Source organism: Lepidochelys kempii, chromosome 7 (genome assembly GCF_965140265.1).
Source record: "Lepidochelys kempii isolate rLepKem1 chromosome 7, rLepKem1.hap2, whole genome shotgun sequence".
Taxonomy (NCBI): domain Eukaryota; kingdom Metazoa; phylum Chordata; order Testudines; family Cheloniidae; genus Lepidochelys; species Lepidochelys kempii.
In genome coordinates this window covers 14,318,315-14,339,818 of record NC_133262.1, presented here as the reverse complement: position 1 = coordinate 14,339,818, position 21,504 = coordinate 14,318,315, and the positions used below count along the sequence as shown (strand labels likewise).

Below are 21,504 nucleotides of genomic sequence, written 5' to 3'. Positions count from 1 at the left end.
GATTTTTTTTTCATGGTGGAGAATAATGGATATCTGCTCTCAAACTGCTATTAACCAGTGTGAAAGAATGCACATGTTATGATAAAATGAAAAGTTGTAGGCATTTTGGTTGCTTGTGTTTTGGGCACTGGCGGATTAGGGTTTTGTGGGACCCTGGGCCAGACCCTCCCACTGCTTCTGCCTGCAGTCCCTCCCCACTCCCTCCCCGGCACTCTGCCTGGGGGGAACAGGGTTGGAGCACAGGGGCTTGCCCCGCTCTGTCTGCCTGGTGCTCCTGCTGGGGGTGGGGGGAGTGGGGTCATGTCATGGGGGCACCCATTTTTCTGGGGTTCCCCAATTGGCTGGGGCCCTTGGACACAGTGGCTAATCTGCCACTGGTTTGGGGTGGGGTGGGATTGTTTTGTTCTGTTCCTGAGGATGGAGTTCTGAAGAGAGGTTAGATCTGGGAGTGAAGAGTCAGGATTCCTGGATTCAATTCCTGGCTCTGCCATTGAGGGTGAGTCTAGTGTAGGTGTGGTTGCAGCAGAGGTAGGCATATCTATATTAGCTTTAATCTAGCTAGCACAAATAATAATAATAGGGAAGATAAAGTAGATCAGGTTTCAGTGTGGGCTAGACCCCCAAGTACAAACCCACTGGGGACCCTGGGTACGTCTTCCCTACTATTGTTACCAGTGTTAGATAGATTAAAGCTATCATGGGTAAATCTACCCATGCTACAATCACACCTTCACTTTGCTGAGTGTGAATTGCTGTGTAATCAGGGGCAAAATACCAAATGTGCACACGTCTGCACACACCTTTTTGAAAATACAGGCCACACCTTATCCATCTGTATATGGGTAGTCTCCTTCTAGTACAACAGTTTTAGCAGGAGTGTTGTGAGGACACATTCATTTTATGTCTGAGAGATACCCGGAGATCTATGTATCAAAGTGTCCTCAGAGTTGGGAGATTGGTTATCTTCAGAAACCCAAGTTTACAGAAGACAATTTTACTAGATGTACAGGTAGAAGAAAGGAAATCACTACCTAAATTAGAATTGGAGGAACAGAACATTAGCTGGTGTCAATGAGCATAACTCCACTGACTTTACTACTGAGAATGCGACCCTGAAAATGGTCTGGAGTGCTGCAAAAATACTAGCTATGTTCTGGGTGACAGGCAAAGATTTTTAACTGAAAAAATTGAATAGCGCAACAGGATTTTTAATCTCAAGTATTGTATAAGAGTAAAGGTGCCACTTCATACCTTGAAAGAAAACACATGCATCAAGAGAAAGGAAAATGCACTGCAAGGAAAGTGTGCATAATGCTTCACACAAGCACAGTGTGAGAACACACAACACAACCCAGCAGACACCCACTAAAAACTGCCAAGGTGGAGTTAGGGTGTGACAGGAGGAAGAGGTTCTCATTTTGTAGTAAGAGTTCACTACAATTCTCTTATTTTGTTTTACGTTGGTATCATTTTCTCCTTCTCTGCAGTAGCCTTGTTTTAACTATGTATCCCCCTCATCTTCTCTAGCTTTCATAATTATTGCATCTATTCAATTTAATCCCTGCCCTCTACAATCTGTAGGGCAGGCAGGGACACTGCTCAGCCGGACAGTATTCCTTCCAGGGCTCTCATGTTGTACTAATGGGGAAGCAATTTGTGACACCCCTTTATGGGGTATAAAATACTCTCTTCCATGCATCTAACCAGCTCCACTCACCAGTGCATATAGGGGGCTGGATGCCATGGTTCTGCCTTCTGACCACACACTTTCTCAAGGACGGAGCAACTCTGGAACAACCCCTCTGCTCCTCAGCGCCAGGAGCTAGGATCTGGGAAGCTCTAACACGAGCTCAAAAGGGGTGGGGGCATCCTAACTCTCCTTTACTCCCCTATACGGCCACCTTCATGTTAGGCACAATTCTTAGCAGGGTTCCAACATAATTTCCCTATCCCTGCCATTCTCCCCGCAAGTTTCAGCTATTCTTTTCCTTTTATATATACAAACGATTCTGGGAGCTAGCAGCAGTGCTCAGCACCTATCAGGATCAGGCCCTATCATACAACAAACCAATGACAACAAACTCATCTTTATACATATCACTTCACTGATTATAAACCAAAGACTTACACAGACAATCCAATAGGTTTCATTACCAAGCTATTTTGTTGGAGAGTAAAAATAAAATTCTGCGTGCATTTTAATCAATAGAGCTAATATAAATCTCATGATGCGACACATCAAGTCTTTGTATTTTGGCCTGCACACTTTGAAGTCTGTTAAATGGCCACTTTAATTTTAAAACCGATCACTCAGAAATACTAAATGGATAAACTCTTTATAGCTTTTTCCCTATGACAAAACACACTTAGTAAAAACAAAAGCATTATCATAAAACTGATAGTTGTCACTTATGGATTCTTTTATTTGGGCATGAGTTTATGAGCTTTATTCTAAAAAAGGAAGGAAGACAAACAATTTTACTTGACAAGTTTTGCTTTGCAAAGAGCTCTGAGGAAATTTTATGAACAAGACTAGAAACCCAAATATCCCAGAAGAACTAGAGAGGGGGAAATTACAGGAGCAAACAAATTTTGTTTAGAAGTTATTGGTTTCCTTATTCTCTTTCTCCATGTGGTCTAACATCCTCACTGCCAAACACACAATGTCTGTGTATTTTATAAAATGGGGGGTGGAAGGGTGGGGAGGGAGCTCAATCGCAAAACTTTCAGGTGAATATGCTTGGTCACATGTAGAATACTCATATTTGCACACAAAAAAGGTCCTACTCCAAATGTATAAATAAAGACCTGACTTCCTTAAACAGGATATTAATAAGCAGCAACATGATAAAAGCATATAAATAATAACTAGTACAGAGGAAGTAGGTCATGAATTTCTGTTCTCTCTGGCTGCCCAATAACACAAGAGCACAGGGACATTCAATGAAATTAAGAAGTGGCAAGTCCAAAACTGATAGAAGAAAACACTTTTCACACCATGTGTAATTAGACTGTGGAACTCTTTGCTCCTGTAGGTTAATGATGACAAGAACTTAGCAATATTCAGGAAGGGATTGGACATTTATATGAACAACAAGAATATCCAGAGTTACAATTAATGGTAATAATTTAGAAATTGATATTAATCCTCATGCTTCAGAGTTTAAGGCAATCTGGAATTATTAGAGACCAGGATGAGACTTAATATGGGAGGCAGATTATCCCACACTTGCTTGTGGAGGGATTCTTGTACCTTCTTCTGAAGCATCTGGTACTGGCCACTGTCAGAGACAGGATAGAGAACAAGATGGACCTCATAGCTGATCTAGTATGGCAATGCCTATGGTTTTTTTGTGAAACAGAAAAGAAAAGAAAAGAAAAGAAAAGAAAAGAAAAGAAAAGAAAAGAAAAGAAAAGAAAAGAAAAGAAAAGTGCATGTACAAAATTGTACTGCAATTGGCAAGCATGTTTGCAAATACATTTCCCCTAGTTTCCCCTTTGCCGTAATCCATGATGATACTCTCCTGGAAAGGAAGACAGACTTAAAGCTTCTACTGTCTGTTGATTCGTTGGTGGCCTATGTTAAATGAACTGGTAGACAATGTCACACAATCCACCGCCTCAAGAAGCACCTTTGTTGAGAACTCGAGGTCAAGTATACATTACACACGGAGAAGAACTACCATCTGTAGTACTAGCCTCTTCTAGTCAGATTTTAGGCAGGTTGCGCCAGACCCTCAGATGGTGTAAATTGTCATTGCTCTATAGAAGATAGTGAATCTGTGCCTTTGCTTCTAGAGAAGGCAATCAAGCCATTTACACCACCTGAGGATACAGTCCATTACTGGGACAGGGGAGGGGAAGTTTGCCCTGTATTATTTCCTTTATGGATAAATTAGATGGCCTCCGTATTCAATGCTGTCAATCCAGCATCCTTCATGAGCACACAAATTCATCTCAAGGAAAAAAAAAAGTCTCTGGTGAAATCCCAGCCCCAATATAGTCAATGGGAGTTTTGCCTCACTCTACATGCTGCATGAGTCATAGCAACCACCTGAGAGGTAAATGACCTTTTAGGAAAGTCCCTTGCGGGTGGCAACCAAGAATTTTCAAAACATTAAATTATAGAAGCTAACAAAATAAATAAAACTGCATTACAAGGATTCAACTTTAGACAATATGCCACCCAGTAAGCAAAAGTACCATTCCTAGAAAAGCTGAGTGAATCAACTAAAGTAACACAGACCCCACCACTCCACGAGTAGAGCTATCAACTCTCATTCTCCTAACTCTTCATATTAATCTGAATACTAACGATCCAAATGATTGATGAACTTGATTTTATGTTTTATGCCCCCATGAATTGTGGGGCTTCACCTAAGGTCAGAAGGGCCTGGTACCATATGTAAAAATTAGTCTGATCATTTCACTCAAATCAGAACCTATCTGATGTAACTGGTTTTTTTTCTGTAAAGTTTAATCTTCATGCTCCCTTAAAATTATTACAGTGCTTTGCTCCTGAATCACAAGTTTATGCTTAGTTGGTTGTCTTGACATTCATTTCTTTTGTAGCAATGGGAGTGCTTTTCTGGTGTGTTAATTTATTTCTGGTGTTGGTATCATTTACATTGGAGTATTATACTTTAATCGGTGGCTTTGCATTTTGATTATTCATCTTGCTACCTCAGCTTTATAGGCTATGTCTGTGAGGTCTTGATGTATTTTGTTTATCATCACAACACTTCCCTAGATTCTCTTATGGTTCATATTAGTTGTTCTTTATTACTACTGTTTTGGTTGACTTGGGTTCAGTTTAGTCTCATGAGTGGAATTTATCATTTGTTTACGCTTTGATCATTTTAATTAAATTGCAGTGGGGTTTGGAAGATTTTGCTTTGTGGGCTGGTTTTAGTTCTTCAAGGTCACATGTCATCTGAATATCATCTCCAAGTAGAATGTGTCATTTTTATATGCAGGATTTACAGCCGTATATTACTACAAAGTTTCAGTCAACACACAATCAATTTTTTCCTCAGTTCATTCTTCGGCTTTAGTTTTGTGTATTAATGCTTAGAAAATTCTGGGGGATGTGCGGAAGATATTTTCTGCATGGAGAATTGCCATACGTGGCAGATATACTGGACCATATATGTTCCTGGTATCATCTCTTTGCCTTCACATGGCCCATTCTATACCATAGCTTCAGTTTCCCATCCCTATCCACATATATTTTATTCTGTGACATATGGCTATATCATACTTTCCAAGAAAGAGATTGCTGGATCTTTGCTAAAGCCTGATAAATGTTTTTTTATGGGCCATTCCCCCTTGGGTTACAATTATTAGCATAAGGATTGTTTGGCATTGTAGTATTAATATAATTATGAGGAGTGCAGTTCTGCAAAGTTGGCAATTCAAGGAAAGATTCTAGAAAATATAGCAGAGTCTTTAAGAATATTGGTGTGACAGAATACACCCTTGTATTCACATCCTACACACTATTAAAATAATCTTTGTACAAAATATGCCTTGTAAGGTCTCATTTGAAAACTCATAATTTCCTGGTCAGAACTGTCCTTGTAAAATATCTGTGGCAACATTATATGTGAAGTTTTAAGATTCTTTTGTATGGTTCCTAACCTCACAGCCCTGCCCAAACAGAAGTTGGCAACATGTCTCTCCTAAACAAAGGAATGTGTGGTTGCCTTAATTTGCATTTAAGCAATAAACAGAGTCATCCAGCAGGAAAGGAAAGCACAGGAAGTTCAAACAGGTGAAAAAACCAGCAGGGAATATCCTTCCACATAAACTGGTTCTCACTTGGAAATGTTTTTCAAGGGAGGGGGATAAAACGATAAAAAGAGGGACAGATACCCTAAGACACCTCTTTCTCTTTGTCTGGCTATCTCATTCACTATACCTGCAGAGACAAAGGAAGCAGGTGTTCAACTCTGGGGAAGGGATCCTGATATGAGAGGTTGGTCAGTAATTTGCTGCAGCATGAGGTAAGAAACTTTGCTTGAATCGAATATAGTTTATTAAGTTAGCCATTACTAAGCATCTTATCTTTAAAAAAAAGAAAAGGAGTACTTGTGGCACCTTAGAGACTAACCAATTTATTTGAGCATGAGCTTTCGTGAGCTACAGCTGTAGCTCATGCTCAAATAAATTGGTTAGTCTCTAAGGTGCCACAAGTACTCCTTTTCTTTGTGCGAATACAGACTAACACGGCTGTTACTCTGAAACCATCTTATCTTTATTTTTCTTGTAACCATTTCTGACTTTTATGCCTCATTATTTGTACTCGCTTAAAATCTCTGTGTGTAGTTAATAAATTCGTTTTGCTGTTTTATCTAATACAGTGTATTTAAACTGAGGTGTCTGAATAACTATTTGAAATAATAAACTGGCACATTATTCCCTGAAAGGAATAACGGACTTAAAATATTTGTGTTGTCCAGAAGAGGGCTGGGCAGAACATTACATACGTTTCTGGGGGAAATTCTGAGACTGGGGCGGGGATTGGGGGTCATCTGGCAGCATAACCAAGGCTGGTAAGAGCCAAGGTGTGGCTGGCTGGTTGCAGCACACACAGAGACCTAACTGGGAGTGATTTACATGCTGGGGGATGTTTGTGAGCAGTCCAGGCTGGAAGCTACAGCAGCAAAGCATTGTAAAGGGCACCCCAGGTTAGAGGTCACAATTGGCATTAGTTATGATGTCCAGGGAAAATGCCATCAGTGATCAAAAACAAGATCTTGGAATGATCAAAGTAAAAATGAACTTTGAAGACTGATCCAAGGTTATATTGTATATGTTCATGGTTCATATGTATATGAACAGGATATGCTGGGAGTTTTATTTCATTCTAGGTGGACCTTCAGCAGTGAAGGATATGAGGGAGACTAGATAGCTCAAGGAATTAATAGACTTTCACCTGTAGGTAACATTTAAATACAGTCCAGGATTGGTCTATATATAATTTATTTTTTTCCAACACTCCTCATTGCATCATTAGAGTTAATATTAAAGTAGACTGTGAGCCTCTTACACTGATGACTACTCACACAAATAGTCCCACTGACTTCAGTGACACTGCTCATGCGAGCAACTGCTTCCCAGTGTGAGAGAAGAGCTAAGAATTCTGACCTTTATAGCTCATAGTAATGACCAGAAAGGTAGGTAAGTAGCTGATTTCCTAACTGGATAGCTAAAATGACAATTGGCAATGCGTTAAAAAGGTGGTTTCTGGAAATTGGAATGAATTAATTACTTTTAAGAGATGTGAAAAGGCTTCAAAATTTAGCTCCAAAGTTGTATTCTGAACAGTAAGATTCAGGAGTGTTCAGATTTAGAGTTTGAGGTTGTATTAATCTCAGACTACTACAGTACTAAACCATAATTTTTATGAAAACTGAAAATTACCTCATTATATTCTTTTGATTTGATTGAACTTTTTTTTTTTTTTTGAAGGGATGGAGTCAACAAAGCTTTCTAGCTAACACCATGGGACTTTTAAAAAATACTTTCTTTTGAGCCCAACAAAACGATACACAATCTTTGAAAATTTAAAGTAATGCAAAAAGTCTGATTTGATTCATGGTGCTAATTCCATAGTGGGATTCCCTGACACCCCTCTTTCTTCCTATATGTCTTTCTATGCAGAGTCTTACAAGTTTTCACAGGTAAAAACAATGTTCTGAGATCACAAGGAGTTCCAGAAAAGGAGAGTAATGACGTTTGGTCCAGGCCACATTTGGAAGGTAAGTTTTCCTTCCCCCTCTGTAGTGCTGAAGAAGACTTATCCATAAAACCAAGAGACTAAATCCCATACAATCAATTAAAGGAATTAGGAACTGGGGAGCCTTGTTAGTTTCTAATTATGACATATTTTTGGGAAAATCTCAGTTTTACTGAGAGATACTTTGAAGGGAACCTGAATCATGTATACCTTTCCCTAGGAACAGGAGAGCACAGTACTTTTATATTTTAACTACTTTATTTTGGTGCCTAGACATGGTTGGTGCTCTAAAAATACATCAAATAAAATAAAGACTGCAAGCTTTTTGAGATAGGTGGTGGTTTTTTTAGCATATTTTATGTATTGTAATGTACATCATACAGTAAGGCAGCTGTAGAACTAGTAATTAACCACTGTCATACTAATTAACAATTTTTAATTAACCATGTCATATTTTACATTTTTGTCATATTTCCCCCCTTATGGGGATCATGGCGTCATGGCCTGAGCAAACCAGGCTGTGGCTATTCTCCGTTGCAGAATGGCCCACAGGGGGCCATTACAGCTGAGATTAAGCTAGAACAGTCCCAGGACAGTACAATTTTATTTATTTTTGATTTCACTCTAAGGGGAAATTCCACATCAAAGGATGTCCCTATCCAAAGCTTTGGCCATCTTTGGCAAACAATTAAAGACACAATAATGCAGGAGTTACAAATATTCTCTCAAAGCAGCAGCACCTCTCTCTCTTGCCATAAAACCAAGCCTCCTATATTCGTCACCTGAAATAAAACGTGCCCAAAACTTGAGATCACCCACTCCATTCCTGGGGTGAGTGCAACTTAACTGGAACACAGAATGTGACACCATGTCATTGGGAAATTCACTGCAAAGCACAGAAGAGGGAAAAACTGCTGCTGCAGAACAATCTGTGTTAAGGCCAGTTTTCATTTAAATTAGATCTTAAATGGGAAAAGTAGGAATGGAAAAAACATCAGGCCTAAAAACCCAAACACAGTCCTCTGAATTATTCTTTTACTGAATTTCTTTATATTTCACGGAGCAACAGATTCTTTATTTATGAGTTTTTGGGGTGGAAATGATAGCAAATAAACATGCATTCTTGTGGTTTGTGAGATTGAGTGAATTTATTATTATTATTATTTATAAACAACATAGATTGCATTTAGGGAGGAGGGAGGACAGAAATACCGACAACTCTGCAGTTCACTCACAGCAGTGCTGTAGCAGTTAAATTATACTAGATCTATACCTACGACACACTGTTAGAGTTAGAATTTCTAGTACCATGTATGGAATAGTATAACACTTTGTAACTAGTTTTCATCCTGCTCTGAAATTGTCATAGTACATTTAAGAAACTTGGGCCAAAATTTTCAAATGTGGGTACCTGAAGTTAGGTACCTAAATCAATATTTAGATTTAGACAAAGTGGCCTAATGTTCAGTGGTCCTGAGTATAAGAGAATAAACATATTTCCAACTGGCTTTTAGAGAATACTCAAAAGTAACACAGAAACATAAAAATATAAAAAGGGAGGAAAACACAAGTTAATGAAGAAAACACTTAAGAATTCTGAATATCAAGCAGTGAATAAATTAGAGCAATCAAGATGAACAACAAGATGACAAAAACATTAATTAAAACCTAACTACCCCCATTCAGAACAAAGCACGTGTTTAAGAATATTAATACTGTGTAATGAGAAACCTATCAATGAAGACTTAATGAGGGAGGAGGAAGATTCAAAATGACCTTACTGTATTTCTTTATCATTCATGAGCAATCCTTTGTTCTACCTCTAAATGTGTTTTTCATCACAATTTTGGGTCTGATTCTGATTTCACTCACACTGCTTTTAGTAGTATAATGCAAATTTAGCTATTCCTATTTTACATCTGTGTAAACAAGATCAGAATCAGATCCATTGTTTGCAAAGTAGTGGCTTGTTCGATTGAATTAAGAGTGCATGCTCGGCTGTATTGCCTTAGTGCTTTTGCTTCTCAGGCAAGTGACACATCTCTGGAGAGAGGGGGGTGGAAAAGCAGGCCTCCATTCTAGAAAAAAATATGGAATTATTTAGTAGGGCTTGTATTTTGCAAAAATACAGTGTACAAAGTGATTTTGGAGATTAATGTTTAAGAAATTGGATAGGTCCCAAGTGGATAATACCTAGGAGACTAGCTGTTTTAAAGGTGTGGAGGGGAGAATTAGGGATCATGGGATTTGGAGATTTTCCCACTGAAGGGGTTTAGGGTGTATAGCAGTCTTGCTGGGAAGAAGTCATATCCCAGAAACTCTCACTTAGTTGAGGCCTACACTCCCCAAAGCACTTATTTCCCAGTTACATATTGTTGAGCAGACAATCAAACTAGAAAACAGCACTGGGTCAGAAGGTCAGCTGAGAACAGACTGCACAGATGCAGGCAGGAAAAACATTGAAACAGGGCAGAGAAGGTTGGGAGACAGGGAAGGGAAATCAATTTATCCCTCTTTGCTGGGGAGGATTATAGTTCTAAATAGGTGGATGAATGAGACAAAGTCAGAATTTTAATTGCAGAAGTCATAACTAGAGAGATGTCTTTTTCCATAGACATTTTTGGCATTTGTGAGACACACTGGACTGGAAGTGGTGAACTTTCCATAAAGCACCATAAAACCATCTACTGTGGAAGCACAGACAATGCCCAGAATGAAGGAGATGCCCTCATACTATCAGAAAATATTTACAGCTCTTTGAAAATCTTTAGATGTGTCTCATCACGCATAATGAGCATTAAACTACAAGGGAAACATGACCCTACTATCATAATACAATCTAAGCCATTGGTGGGCAACCTGAGGCCCCTCAGGGTAATCCACTGGTGGGCCGCGAGACAGTTTGTTTACATTGACCATCCATAAGCAAGGCTGCCCGCAGCTCCCAGTGGCCGTACTTTGCTGTTCCCGGTCAATGGGAGCTGCAGGAAGTGGCAGGCCGTAGGGCCATACTGGCCATCGCTTCCTGCAGCTCCCATTAGCCGGGAACGACAAACCACGGCCACTGGTAGCTGTGGGCGGCTGTGCCTGTGGACGGTCAATGTAAACGAACTGTCTCAAGGCCCACCAGCGGATTACCATGACAGGCTGCAGGTTGCCCAGCACTGCTGTAGAGTGATTCTTGACCAAATGAAAAAAAGAGCAGAGGAAATCCTTTGAGTCATAAAATGGCTTTTGATCTGGATGTTCTATGACATACCAGATACTTGTTTTTCATCAAATGTTGGAGTTACACAGAGGTCAACGAATGCCTAAGTATTCAAGTCTTAACAGAGAAGCTCTGTGGCAAGTAATCAAGTGGTATGGTTTTAGCAGCAAGTTGATTTAAATATTGCAGAGTCTGTATAACATAGCTTGGCATACAGTATGAGTCAGCGGCAAGCTGACAGAGTGGTTTGAAGTGAAAACTGGAGTCAAACAGGGATGCATATAAAGTCCAATACTTTTACTGTACACTTAGAAAACATCTTGTTCAACTCCCTCAGCAAAACTCGTTGAGCCTGCAGTGGGGAAACTTATCAATCACTTTGACTTTGCAGAAGATATCATAGTTATTGTGTTTATAGAGGAATACAACCAAGAAGCAGCAAGTAACCTGTACAGAACAGCCATAGAATGGGGCTTAGAAATGAAGGAACAAAAGTCAAAACCGATGATAACATCAAGAAACAGGCTAAACTCGTCATTAAAATGGTGTAGACATTGAAAAAGTAGAGTTTCTGCTGGGCTTCATTGTACGACAACTGCTGTGAAGATGACATCAACAAGCAGGTAGCTATTACCAACACAATGTTCGCATGCCTGAATAAAAGTGTGTGGATCTTAAAACGAGTGTCCATACGAGCTACAACCTGACTACATACAACACTCGTTGTACCCACATTACTTTTTGTTTATGAAACATGGGTACTGAAAAAATACCTGGAGCAAAATTTGCAAACAATTGAGATGAAGTGCCTGTGCCATATCTTAAGTGTCACAAGGCCAGACAGACCAAGAAATGATGACATCTGTGGAAGACTAAAAGTGCAGTGCACGACTATAATCATCAAAAGGTGCCAACTACAACGGGTTGGCCATGTTGGTAAAACATCCCATTACCCACTGCCTAAAATTGTTCTTTCAGGACGAGTCAATGGAGAGAGAGAGGCTGAGAATGTCCAAGGAGACAGTGGTATAACATAAAACCATTCAGGCAACACCAAACAGGCTCAAATTATGCCTCAGAACAGATGTGGATGGAATCTGTTCATAACCTCTGGCCTACCCAACCTTGGTGTTGGAAAAACAAGATGATGACAATATAGGTGGGAGAGGATCTGGACTATGGTGAGCAGGGATCAAGCATTTGAAGAAGTGTTAGATTGCATTAAGGGAGGAGGGAGGACTGAAATACCGACAACTCTGCAGTTCACTCACAACAGTGCTGTAGCAGTTAAAAAGATGAGTACAGTGTTGCATCATATTATTCAAATTATTTGGATCATTCCTCTCAATATTGTTCTCAAAGGATTTAATGTTATACTATACCAGTGTTTAATTGAGCACTGAACTGCTTAGCATGGAACATGGGCAAAATGATAGCTTTCGTCAACAGCAACTCAATTAAAAATCGGTAGAACTGGTATCTGAAATAGCAGGGTCTAGCTTTGGAGATACTAATCAATATTAAAGGAGCAGGTTGAGAGCGTTGCTTTGGTCTGTTCAGCAGCCTTTGCTAATGCAGTTCACAGAGTGGAGTCTTACTTTGCTGGTTTATCATTGACATATAAAACTTGGTATACTTTTGAATTAGTGTGAAATACAGTGGCATTTTTAAATCAAAAAGTTTTAAAGTGACACTTTACCTGCAAGGCACAACATGAATGACTGCAGCACGAGCAGTTCCCATAGCAACCTCATTTTCAGTTTCCGAGGTCAAAGGAGGATCACGTCCAATAACTAGTGAATAAAATGCTGCTTCTTTTAAGTTTTACACAACCTTTAATCTGTGGGAGGGAAAAAAAGAGAGACACATTACAATGAGATTTAGGATTACAGCTCTTCATACTATGAGAGTATCTTTCCATGTGAGCTAAATGAAATTGAGACCTGGAGGGAAACAGAAATTGTTGTTTTATAAAGTCAGTCCAGGTGGGTTGGGGGTGGGGAGCAGGAATTAGAAATTATGGATCTGAAGAACAAAGAAGAGGATTTACAGAGTGTGTTTCCGTATTTGCAGAGGAGCACTATATCTGTGAGATGTGCGGTCTAAGTGATCTGAGCATAGGACTGGAAGGCAGACTCATGTGACATAATCTTGGTTCTGCATCCTCCTCTTTCTCTGTTACCTTGGGCAAGTCATTTGAACTTCTCTACCTCACTTTTCCCATCTGTAAACTCACCTGTTTGCCTCATGGGGGTGCTGTTATTAGTTAGTTAATTGTGTAAAACACTTTGAAGATGAAAGTATTACTATTATCCCTCTTTACTGTCTGACAACTTTAAAGTACTTCAGCAACTGAACTGAACGAAGCAAAATGTAGCTACCTCCAGAAATCATAAATATCACTCTGTACAAAGGAGACTGTCTCCAGAGGTAGTGAGGCCTTCTCTCTACCTATTGAGCCAGGACACTCCCTCTCCTCCTCATGACCCTGCAGTGACATGGTCAGCTTTGGACTAATTTCCATACTGTAACTTAGATTTTCTGCATGGCAGCATGTCGTGTTACCACTAGACCGGGGTGGACAAACTTTTTGGCCCGAGGGCCACATCTGGGTATGGAAATTGTATGGAGGGCCATGAATGCTAACAAAATTGGGGGTTGGGGTGCGGGAGGGGGTGAGGGCTCCGGCTCAGGGTGTGGGCTCTGGGGTGGGGCCAGAAATGAAGAGTTCAGGGTGCGGGAGAGGGCTCTGGGCTGGGGCAGGATGTTGGGGTGCAGGGGGGGTGAGGGCTCCAGCTGAGGGTATGGGCTCTGGGGTGGGGCCAGAAATGAGGAGTTCAGGATGCAGGAGAGGGCTCTGGGCTGGGGCAGGGTGTTGGGGTGCAGGGGGGTGAGGGCTCCAGCTGAGGGTATGGGCTCTGGGGTAGGGCTGGAGATGAGGGGTTGGGGGTGCAGGAGGGTGTTCTGGGCTGGGACCAAGAGGTTTCAAGGGCAGGAGGGGAATCAGGACTGGGGCAGGGGGTTAGGGCACAGGAGAGGGTCGAGGTGCAGGCTCCAGGCAGTTCTTTCTGCAAGCAGCTCCCAGAAGCAGCGGCATGTCCCCACTCCAGGTCCTATGCGGAGGCACAGCCAGGTGGCTCAGTGCACTGCCCCGTCTGTAGATGCTGCCCCTGCAGCTCCCATTGGCTGTGGTTCCAATGAGAACTGCAGGGGCGATGCTTGGGGTGGGGGCAGCATGCAGAGCCCCCTGGTTGCCCCTACATGTAGGAGGTGGAGGGAGACATGCCACTGTTTCTGGGAGCCATGCGGAGCCATGGTACACATGGAGTGGGGCAAGCCCCCAGCTGAAGCACCAGAGCGGGGCAAGCCCCGGATCCCACTCCCTGGTGGGAAATTGAGGGTTAGATTAAAACGTCTGAAGGGCCAGATATGGCCCCTGGGCCATAGTTTGCCCACCCCTGCACTAGACCATCAGGCCAGCCAAGGATTACAGTGCTGTAAAACATTTGAGAGTCACATCAATTTGTCTCAAGGCAATATATTTTCAGTAGAGCATGACTTTGTTCTTCCCGCCCCTTCTCTGGGAAGTTTTTCTGAAGCATCCGCACAATTACCGATCCTCAGATAAGGAACCTGAAACACACTGGAAACCTTCAATGGAATTATCATCTAAGCATTTCCAAATGAAACCTGATCTTTTCCTGGCACTCTAATTTCCATTACAAATTAGGAGGAGAAAATACCCCTTTTCTACAAAGGGCTCCTGTCCAGAAATAACCACAGGAGGCATTTAAATACTAAAAATACATACATAATTCCACCCAATCATACATTCTTATCATTTATTCATATCACTGATGTCTGGAAGTTAAGGGGCCTTCATGTTTACAAGACAAACTGCATGACTAATAGAAAGTGAAATGGTATCATTAGAGGTCTCTGGTTGCTTTTGTGAGTTAAAATTGATAAGATTCTTCTCATAAAGTCAGGTTCAATGTGCTGAGAAGACTAAGAACCCTTATCTTCTGATCTGAAGATGTAATTCGAAGAGGGTGAAGACTAACTGAATATATTCAGATATTCTGACATGCATGATGATTAGACTGGTTGTAGATAAGCAGGAAGGGCTGATCAATGAAACGAATAACATCTTAAGTGAATTATTAGGGCATTAATAATTAATTGTATTTAAAAAAATGTCGTGACTGACCTCTGAATTGATCTACAATGTTAAGCCGTTTCTCTCTTGCAGCAATTAATGAGGAAAAGTATCCAATTTCGTAATACAGATTTCATACTAGGTAAAAAAAAACTAGTTATGCTCTATGTGCCAAATTGTGCTCTCAGTTACAGTAACAGAAGTACAGGGTAACTCCACAGAACTCAAGACAGTTATTTTCAATTTACATCTGTGCAACTGAGAGTGTAATTTTGCCCTACGCTCAACATCATGTTGTGAATTTCTTCTTAGCATTCTGGCTTTCCAACAACGTATTCTCACCAATAAACAGAGATCCTTATGTATAAGGTATTATTTGTAAAACTTGTACTATACTGGGGCCGTTCAATGGTTTAGGATTATTCTTCTCACTTCATGGAATAAGCTGAGTGGAACTTGAGCAGAATAGTAATTTACATGTAGTATTTCCTTTGATACCTAATTAAGAACACAAGAGGTAGGATAACACTTATAATTAACTTAATATACTGCCAGAAAAAATATCTCCAATGCCCACAGACACATGCCACAAAAAAACACAGCTACTAGCATATAGAAAGACTAACTATGATGATCCCCAGGGGTACTGAGATTTGTGAGACACCTCACCAACACCTGGCTTTAGCATGAGGAAGTCTGGTCTGTGCCTGCTGTGGATCCTCTCCCTGAAACCACCAGCCCCTGGTGACATAAGCACCTCACTCTCTCAGCACAGGTAGCAATAGGCACACACCAACTCCAAAATCCTGGGGCTGTTCCCTGTAGCATCCCACCCCTTGTCCACTGAACACTCTCAGAATTTCCAGGCCCGCTGTTCCCAAAGGAACAGTACACACCAGCGTGTAAGATTTAACTCAGGATCATCACTTTGCTTAACTCCACACCACTTAGATATATTTACAGTGAAAACAAGAGTACATTCATTGTCAAAGAACAGAGATTCAAGTGAAAGTGAGTAAGAATATTGGAAACAAATGGTTACAGGCAAAACAAAATCACAACATGCTTTCTAGAGACTAAACTTAACCAATAAGTTATCCTCTCAGCTAGAGAAGCTTATCTCAGCCAAAGTTCTCTCCAGCCATTTGAACCAAGCCTGGTTGTAATCCCATTTCCATGCAGTAAACTCATTGTTTGTTTACTACCTTGGTGAAGGATGAAAAGGATGTCCCCCAAATACAGTAGAGCAACCCTTGATGAGCAGCTCAAGATACATCCTCCCCTTCACACTGCTTGCTTTCCTGTTCATAGAATCATAGACTTTAAGGTCAGACGGAACCATTATGATCGTCTAGTCCAGTGGTTCTCAAACTAGGGCCGCCGCTCCTTCAGGGAAAGCCCTGGCGGGCCGGGCTGGTTTGTTTACCTGCTGCATCCACAGGTTCGGCCGATCGTGGCTCCCACTGGCCGCAGTTCGCTGCTCCAGGCTAATGGGCCTGCGGGAAGCGGTGCGGGCCGAGGGATGTGCTGGCTGCCCTTCCTGCAGCCCCCATTGGCCTGGAGCGACGAACCGCAGCCAGTGGGAACTGCGATCAGCTGAACCTGCGGACATGGCGGGTAAACAAACCAGCCTGGCCCTCTAGGGGCTCTCTCTGAACAAATGGCAGCCCTAGTTTGAGAACCACTGGTCTAGTCTGACCTCCTGCACATCGCAGGCCACAAAATCTCACCCACCCACTCCTATGTCTGAGCTATTGAAGTCCTCAAATCATTGTCTAAAGACTTCACGGTGCAGAGAATTCTCCAGCAAGTGACCTGTGCCCCACACTGCAGAGAAAGGTGAAAACCCCCCAGGACCTCTGCCAATCTGCCCTGGAGGAAAATTCCTTCCTGACTCCAAATATGGCGGTCAGCTAAACTCTGAGCATGTGGGCAAGACTCACCAGCCAGATACCCAGGAAAGAATTCTCTGTAGTAACTCAGACCCCACCCCATCTAACATCCCAACACAGGCCATTGGGCATATTTACAGCTAATAGTCAAAGATCAATTAATTGCCAAAATTAGGCTATCCCATCATACCATCCTCTCCATAAACATATCAAGCTTAGTCTTGAAGCCAGATATGTCTTTTGCCCCCACTGCTCCCCTTGGAAGGCTGTTCCAGAACTTCACTCCTCTGATGGTGAGAAACCTTTGCTAATTTTCTTCTTCGAAATTCCCACAATCCTTCATTAACCTTCAGTTCAGACTGGTGAGAAGAGACTCCTGGTAAACTACACAATACTTAATTTACATGTAAAAAGCCCCCTAGATTAAAAATATATATATCTGACAGAAAACTTGTTCACCTTTGCTGGTGATCATTCCCTAGACACTGAGACTTTAGAACATAATTTTCACTGTATATACATAACTCCTTACACAACATCTGTACATGCATTTCGAAATGACAACAAGTGTGAGAGTGGCTTTTATTTGAGACCTCACACGACATTCTTTGGTGACCTAGAATGGACATACCAGACCCAGGAGATCCGTGTACCTTATACACCCACTTCCGTGCCCCATGCTAGTTGGTACAAAGTGGTTCCTGAATCACATTCACCAGTCACATTTTATTAGAAAGGTTAACAACAACAGTACCAATTTCAAGCCAAAAAACTCTCCAAGTGGTCTGCATACATCCCTGTGAGGTAAGGAAGTATTATAGCATCCATTTTACAGATGAAGAAATGAGAATAGATGCTAGAAGTGTCATCCAAAAAGCCTACTGAAGGATTTCCATTGATTTAATGGACTTTGGGGATCTGTTTGTAGGTAACTCGATCAAACTGATGACTAATCAAGTCACTGACAGAACTGGAACTATATGCCTGGAGATCTGGCTTGCTTTCTTCCCTATTTTTCCAGAGGCATCAGAAAGCAGCCAAATAGCACTCTGTCATTCATGTGGCTCATACTGCAATTTCTAACTCCTCCTCTTGAGGTGTTTATCTTTTGGTAGAAACCCCAGAATGTACCATGGCAGTCACAAGTACTGCCATCCTACTTCCAGAAATTGGGGTGCTCATACACAGGGGAGTAATTGGGACCTTTCATATTTGTGCTGTGTCTGGTCTTAATGGGATGAAGTATTAAGGTGGCTTCCAAGTATATATTATACCACAACATGCAGATATATCTCTGTTCACATTTTCAAAACTTGCATAGAAACTTTCAGTATACAGGAAAAAGAAAGAGAAAAGTAGATCATTGACTGACATGATGTTATAAATTTCTTCTAAACATTTAAGAAGGGCATTCAAGATGGCAGCTTCTTTCCCTTCCATAAAATCATTTTAACACCACAACTACCTGTCCTGGTTTTAGCTGAAAACAAAATAATGAGACAGATATTTATTAGTATTCAGCACAGTTATTTATCAAATACAATGGAAAATGTGAAAAACTCCCTAAAATTCTGCTTATTTCAACATTTTCAGTGTAATCAGAAGACTTCAAAGGGAGATCATCTGGTTTAAAGAAGAGGTATTTTGAAGTAATCTCTGATGATGGTAGACCAGGTGCCAGCTCTTGCCAAGGCTGTAGGCTTCAGCTGAGCTTGGACAAATTCATAGCTAGAAACCAGACCAGCTCATCTGCGTGTTCAAGATATGTATTACAAAGATGTATTTAATGTTTAGTGTAGTGTTTAAACTATAAAATACTTGTACGTTGCTGCTCTGAATTTGTGAGCCCAGGCAGACGGAGGAAGATTATCAATACTAAGTGGGGGGTAGTAACACATCACAATAAAAAGACTGGGTTAATGGCCTTCTCACAGGGGTGAAGGTGCTATGTGCAAGGAAGCTTGTCCCATCATTTTGAATTCTGGAAATAAAGATACCTGGCATGAAAATTCTTCATCTCTTTGTTGTTTGCTGCAGCTAGGAAACAGAAGCAGAGATCCCAAAGGTCAACCTAGGTTAACCCTAAAAGACATGGAGTGTTGACAGATTACTACATGTCTGTCACCTTTTGGAACCATATCTGCAACTGATTTGTTTATGTATGTTGTCTGTTTTAACCTGTAAATAACTCTTTCATTTGCTACAACCATTGTCTTTGGTGTGAGATCTGAGGTACAAATTGACCTGGGGTAAGTGACTGGGCTCTTGGGACTGGATACAACCTTAATCTTAGTTGATTGCCATACAGTAAAGATCAATAATCACTAGTTCAGCATACCTGGGTGGCATGACAAACTGGAATGCCCAAGGGGACTGTATGACTCTGTGGTAAGACTGTTAGAGTGCTTCAGAGTTCACATTTGTTACTGGGTTGGTGACATCTAATTATAGAATATACAAGCAGTGTGGTGTGTCTGCTCTGAGTTTGGCACTCAATGCCGTGAACCACTCCAGCCAGCATGACATAATCAAAGTTCAGAGTAGCAGCCATGTTAGTCTGTATTCGCAAAAAGAAAAGGAGTACTTGTGGCACCTTAGAGAATGGCATCCGATGAAGTGAGCTGTAGCTCATGAAAGCTTATGCTCAAATAAATTGGTTAGTCTCTAAGGTGCCACAAGTACTCCTTTTCTTTTTATAATCAAAGTTTCAGAGTAACAGCCGTGTTAGTTTCTTTTTATAATCAAAGTTGAAATTCTCATCATTTGTGACATTAAGGACCAGCCTACATATGGCACTTGTCTCCTTCAGGACTTCCTCGAACCTCAAAGAAAATTTTATGCATGTACAGGGGGGCGGGGGATACCTCAGGTTTAGCAATTACTTTAGAATACATTCCTTGAGGATGTGCTTGCAGATATTGAATTTCTATTGGACCAGTACCGTGTTTTGATGTCATTCCCAGAAATACCGTTGCTGAAAGCAATTATTTCCTGGAATGATATTACAGTTTTAGAAGCATTATCTTCCTGCTACTATATAACAGCTTTCCCAGAAGTCCCATTGCAAACAGGCACTTGGATTATTGGCATGCCAGCCCAACTTTGGCATTGCATGATAAAGTACCTATCCTGGTCCCTAAATGTGACATCTAATGGGCTATGGGAAAATCTTCCAATAGAAATAATGCAAGCCCCATCATGAGAGGAAGTAAAAAGTAAGTGGGGAGGGGAGGCATGAGCACACCATTAGAATTAATATTCATCGATCTTTACAATATGGTGGTATCTTAGATACTGCTTTATTTTCCTATACTTAGAATCGCAGATTCTTCTCCCATTTCACATATGAATGAGCCTGAGCCTGAAAACCTTTTCTCACATGTGTAGTTATTATTTATGCCAGTAGGCCCATTGCCAACAGCTGTGTTTGTGCTGAAAGTGTTGGTACATGTTTTATGACTACCACCTTAGAACAGGAAACAACCAAGCCTGGGCAACGAATTTGATAATTGAAAAGATCCTTCCCATCTCAAATTTCTGTTTTCTGGCTGAGTAAAAGCCTTTGGTATTACTTTTGCAAAGGAATGCAACAAACCTGAACACTCATAAAAGGAATTCTTATTCTTAAGAGGAAATATCAATGGAGTCAAAGTAGCGTGCAATTTTTTTAAAGATATAAAAATGAGAGCCTCATGATTTAAACTCTAATTATATCCCCTCTGAAACACCCCACCTCGAAACACTTGTGCAGATGCTTTTCTATCCTTACTTTTGGTAATGCCACCATCAGTAGCAATTTGTTTTGAAAGGCACCTTTTTCCTAATTGGATTTTGACAGAGAAAGTTGACTGTACAAGCTTTGAGCATAAGGTATTAGAAGAAACAGGATGTGCATAGTTGTTGAGGTATTTAGCAGTTGGTTTTCCAGAGATGCTGAGCACACATTGCTCTCATTAATTCCAACTGTAGTTGTGAGTGCTTAATGCTTCTGAAAACAAAACAAAACAGGACTTTAGCCTTCAGGGCACTTGGGCTGGTGAGTTCACATTGTATCGAAAAAGACCACCACAAGATGGAACTCCCTTTTTCCCTCCAGTGTAAAGGAAAGCATTGTAATCTTTGATGAAAATGTTAGTGCCCAGAGTCCAGCATACAGACCCTCCACTTTTGCAGACATTCAGAAATAAAATTTGCAAAACGCCTCAGGCTCTCAGCTGAAGTAGTAGTAGCAAGAAAGCTTTCTTAGCAATCTTCTCACGTTTGTTTTTCTTCTACCCATTGGTGTGCTACAGAGTGCCAATTCCTCTGAACTCCAAAATAAATCACTGGTAATGAAGCATGGTGCACATACAGACAGCAACAGGCATTTTTTAATCACCTAAACAAAAGAAGAGCTAAAAGTAAGCACAAAACACTCCAAAACCTAATATATGAGTTGTCAGATTTAAAGTGGCAAGTACGCTATGATTTTCACAGCTCTCACCTGAGTGCAGTTAGGAGCACA

At 41.0% G+C, this 21,504-nt stretch overlaps 1 protein-coding gene across 9 annotated transcripts in view; it reads right to left on the bottom strand.

The window, feature by feature from the left end:
* Window positions 1-21,504, bottom strand: part of LOC140914094 (contactin-4) — a 659,738-nt gene that overhangs the window by 298,629 nt on the left and 339,605 nt on the right. For all 9 annotated transcript variants that reach the window (XM_073351153.1, XM_073351159.1, XM_073351157.1 and 6 more), the window contains one exon: window positions 12,649-12,789. In XM_073351153.1, the coding sequence (XP_073207254.1) occupies window positions 12,649-12,703 (55 nt within the window). In that variant the 5' untranslated portion in view covers window positions 12,704-12,789. The remainder of the gene's footprint in view (window positions 1-12,648; window positions 12,790-21,504) is intronic.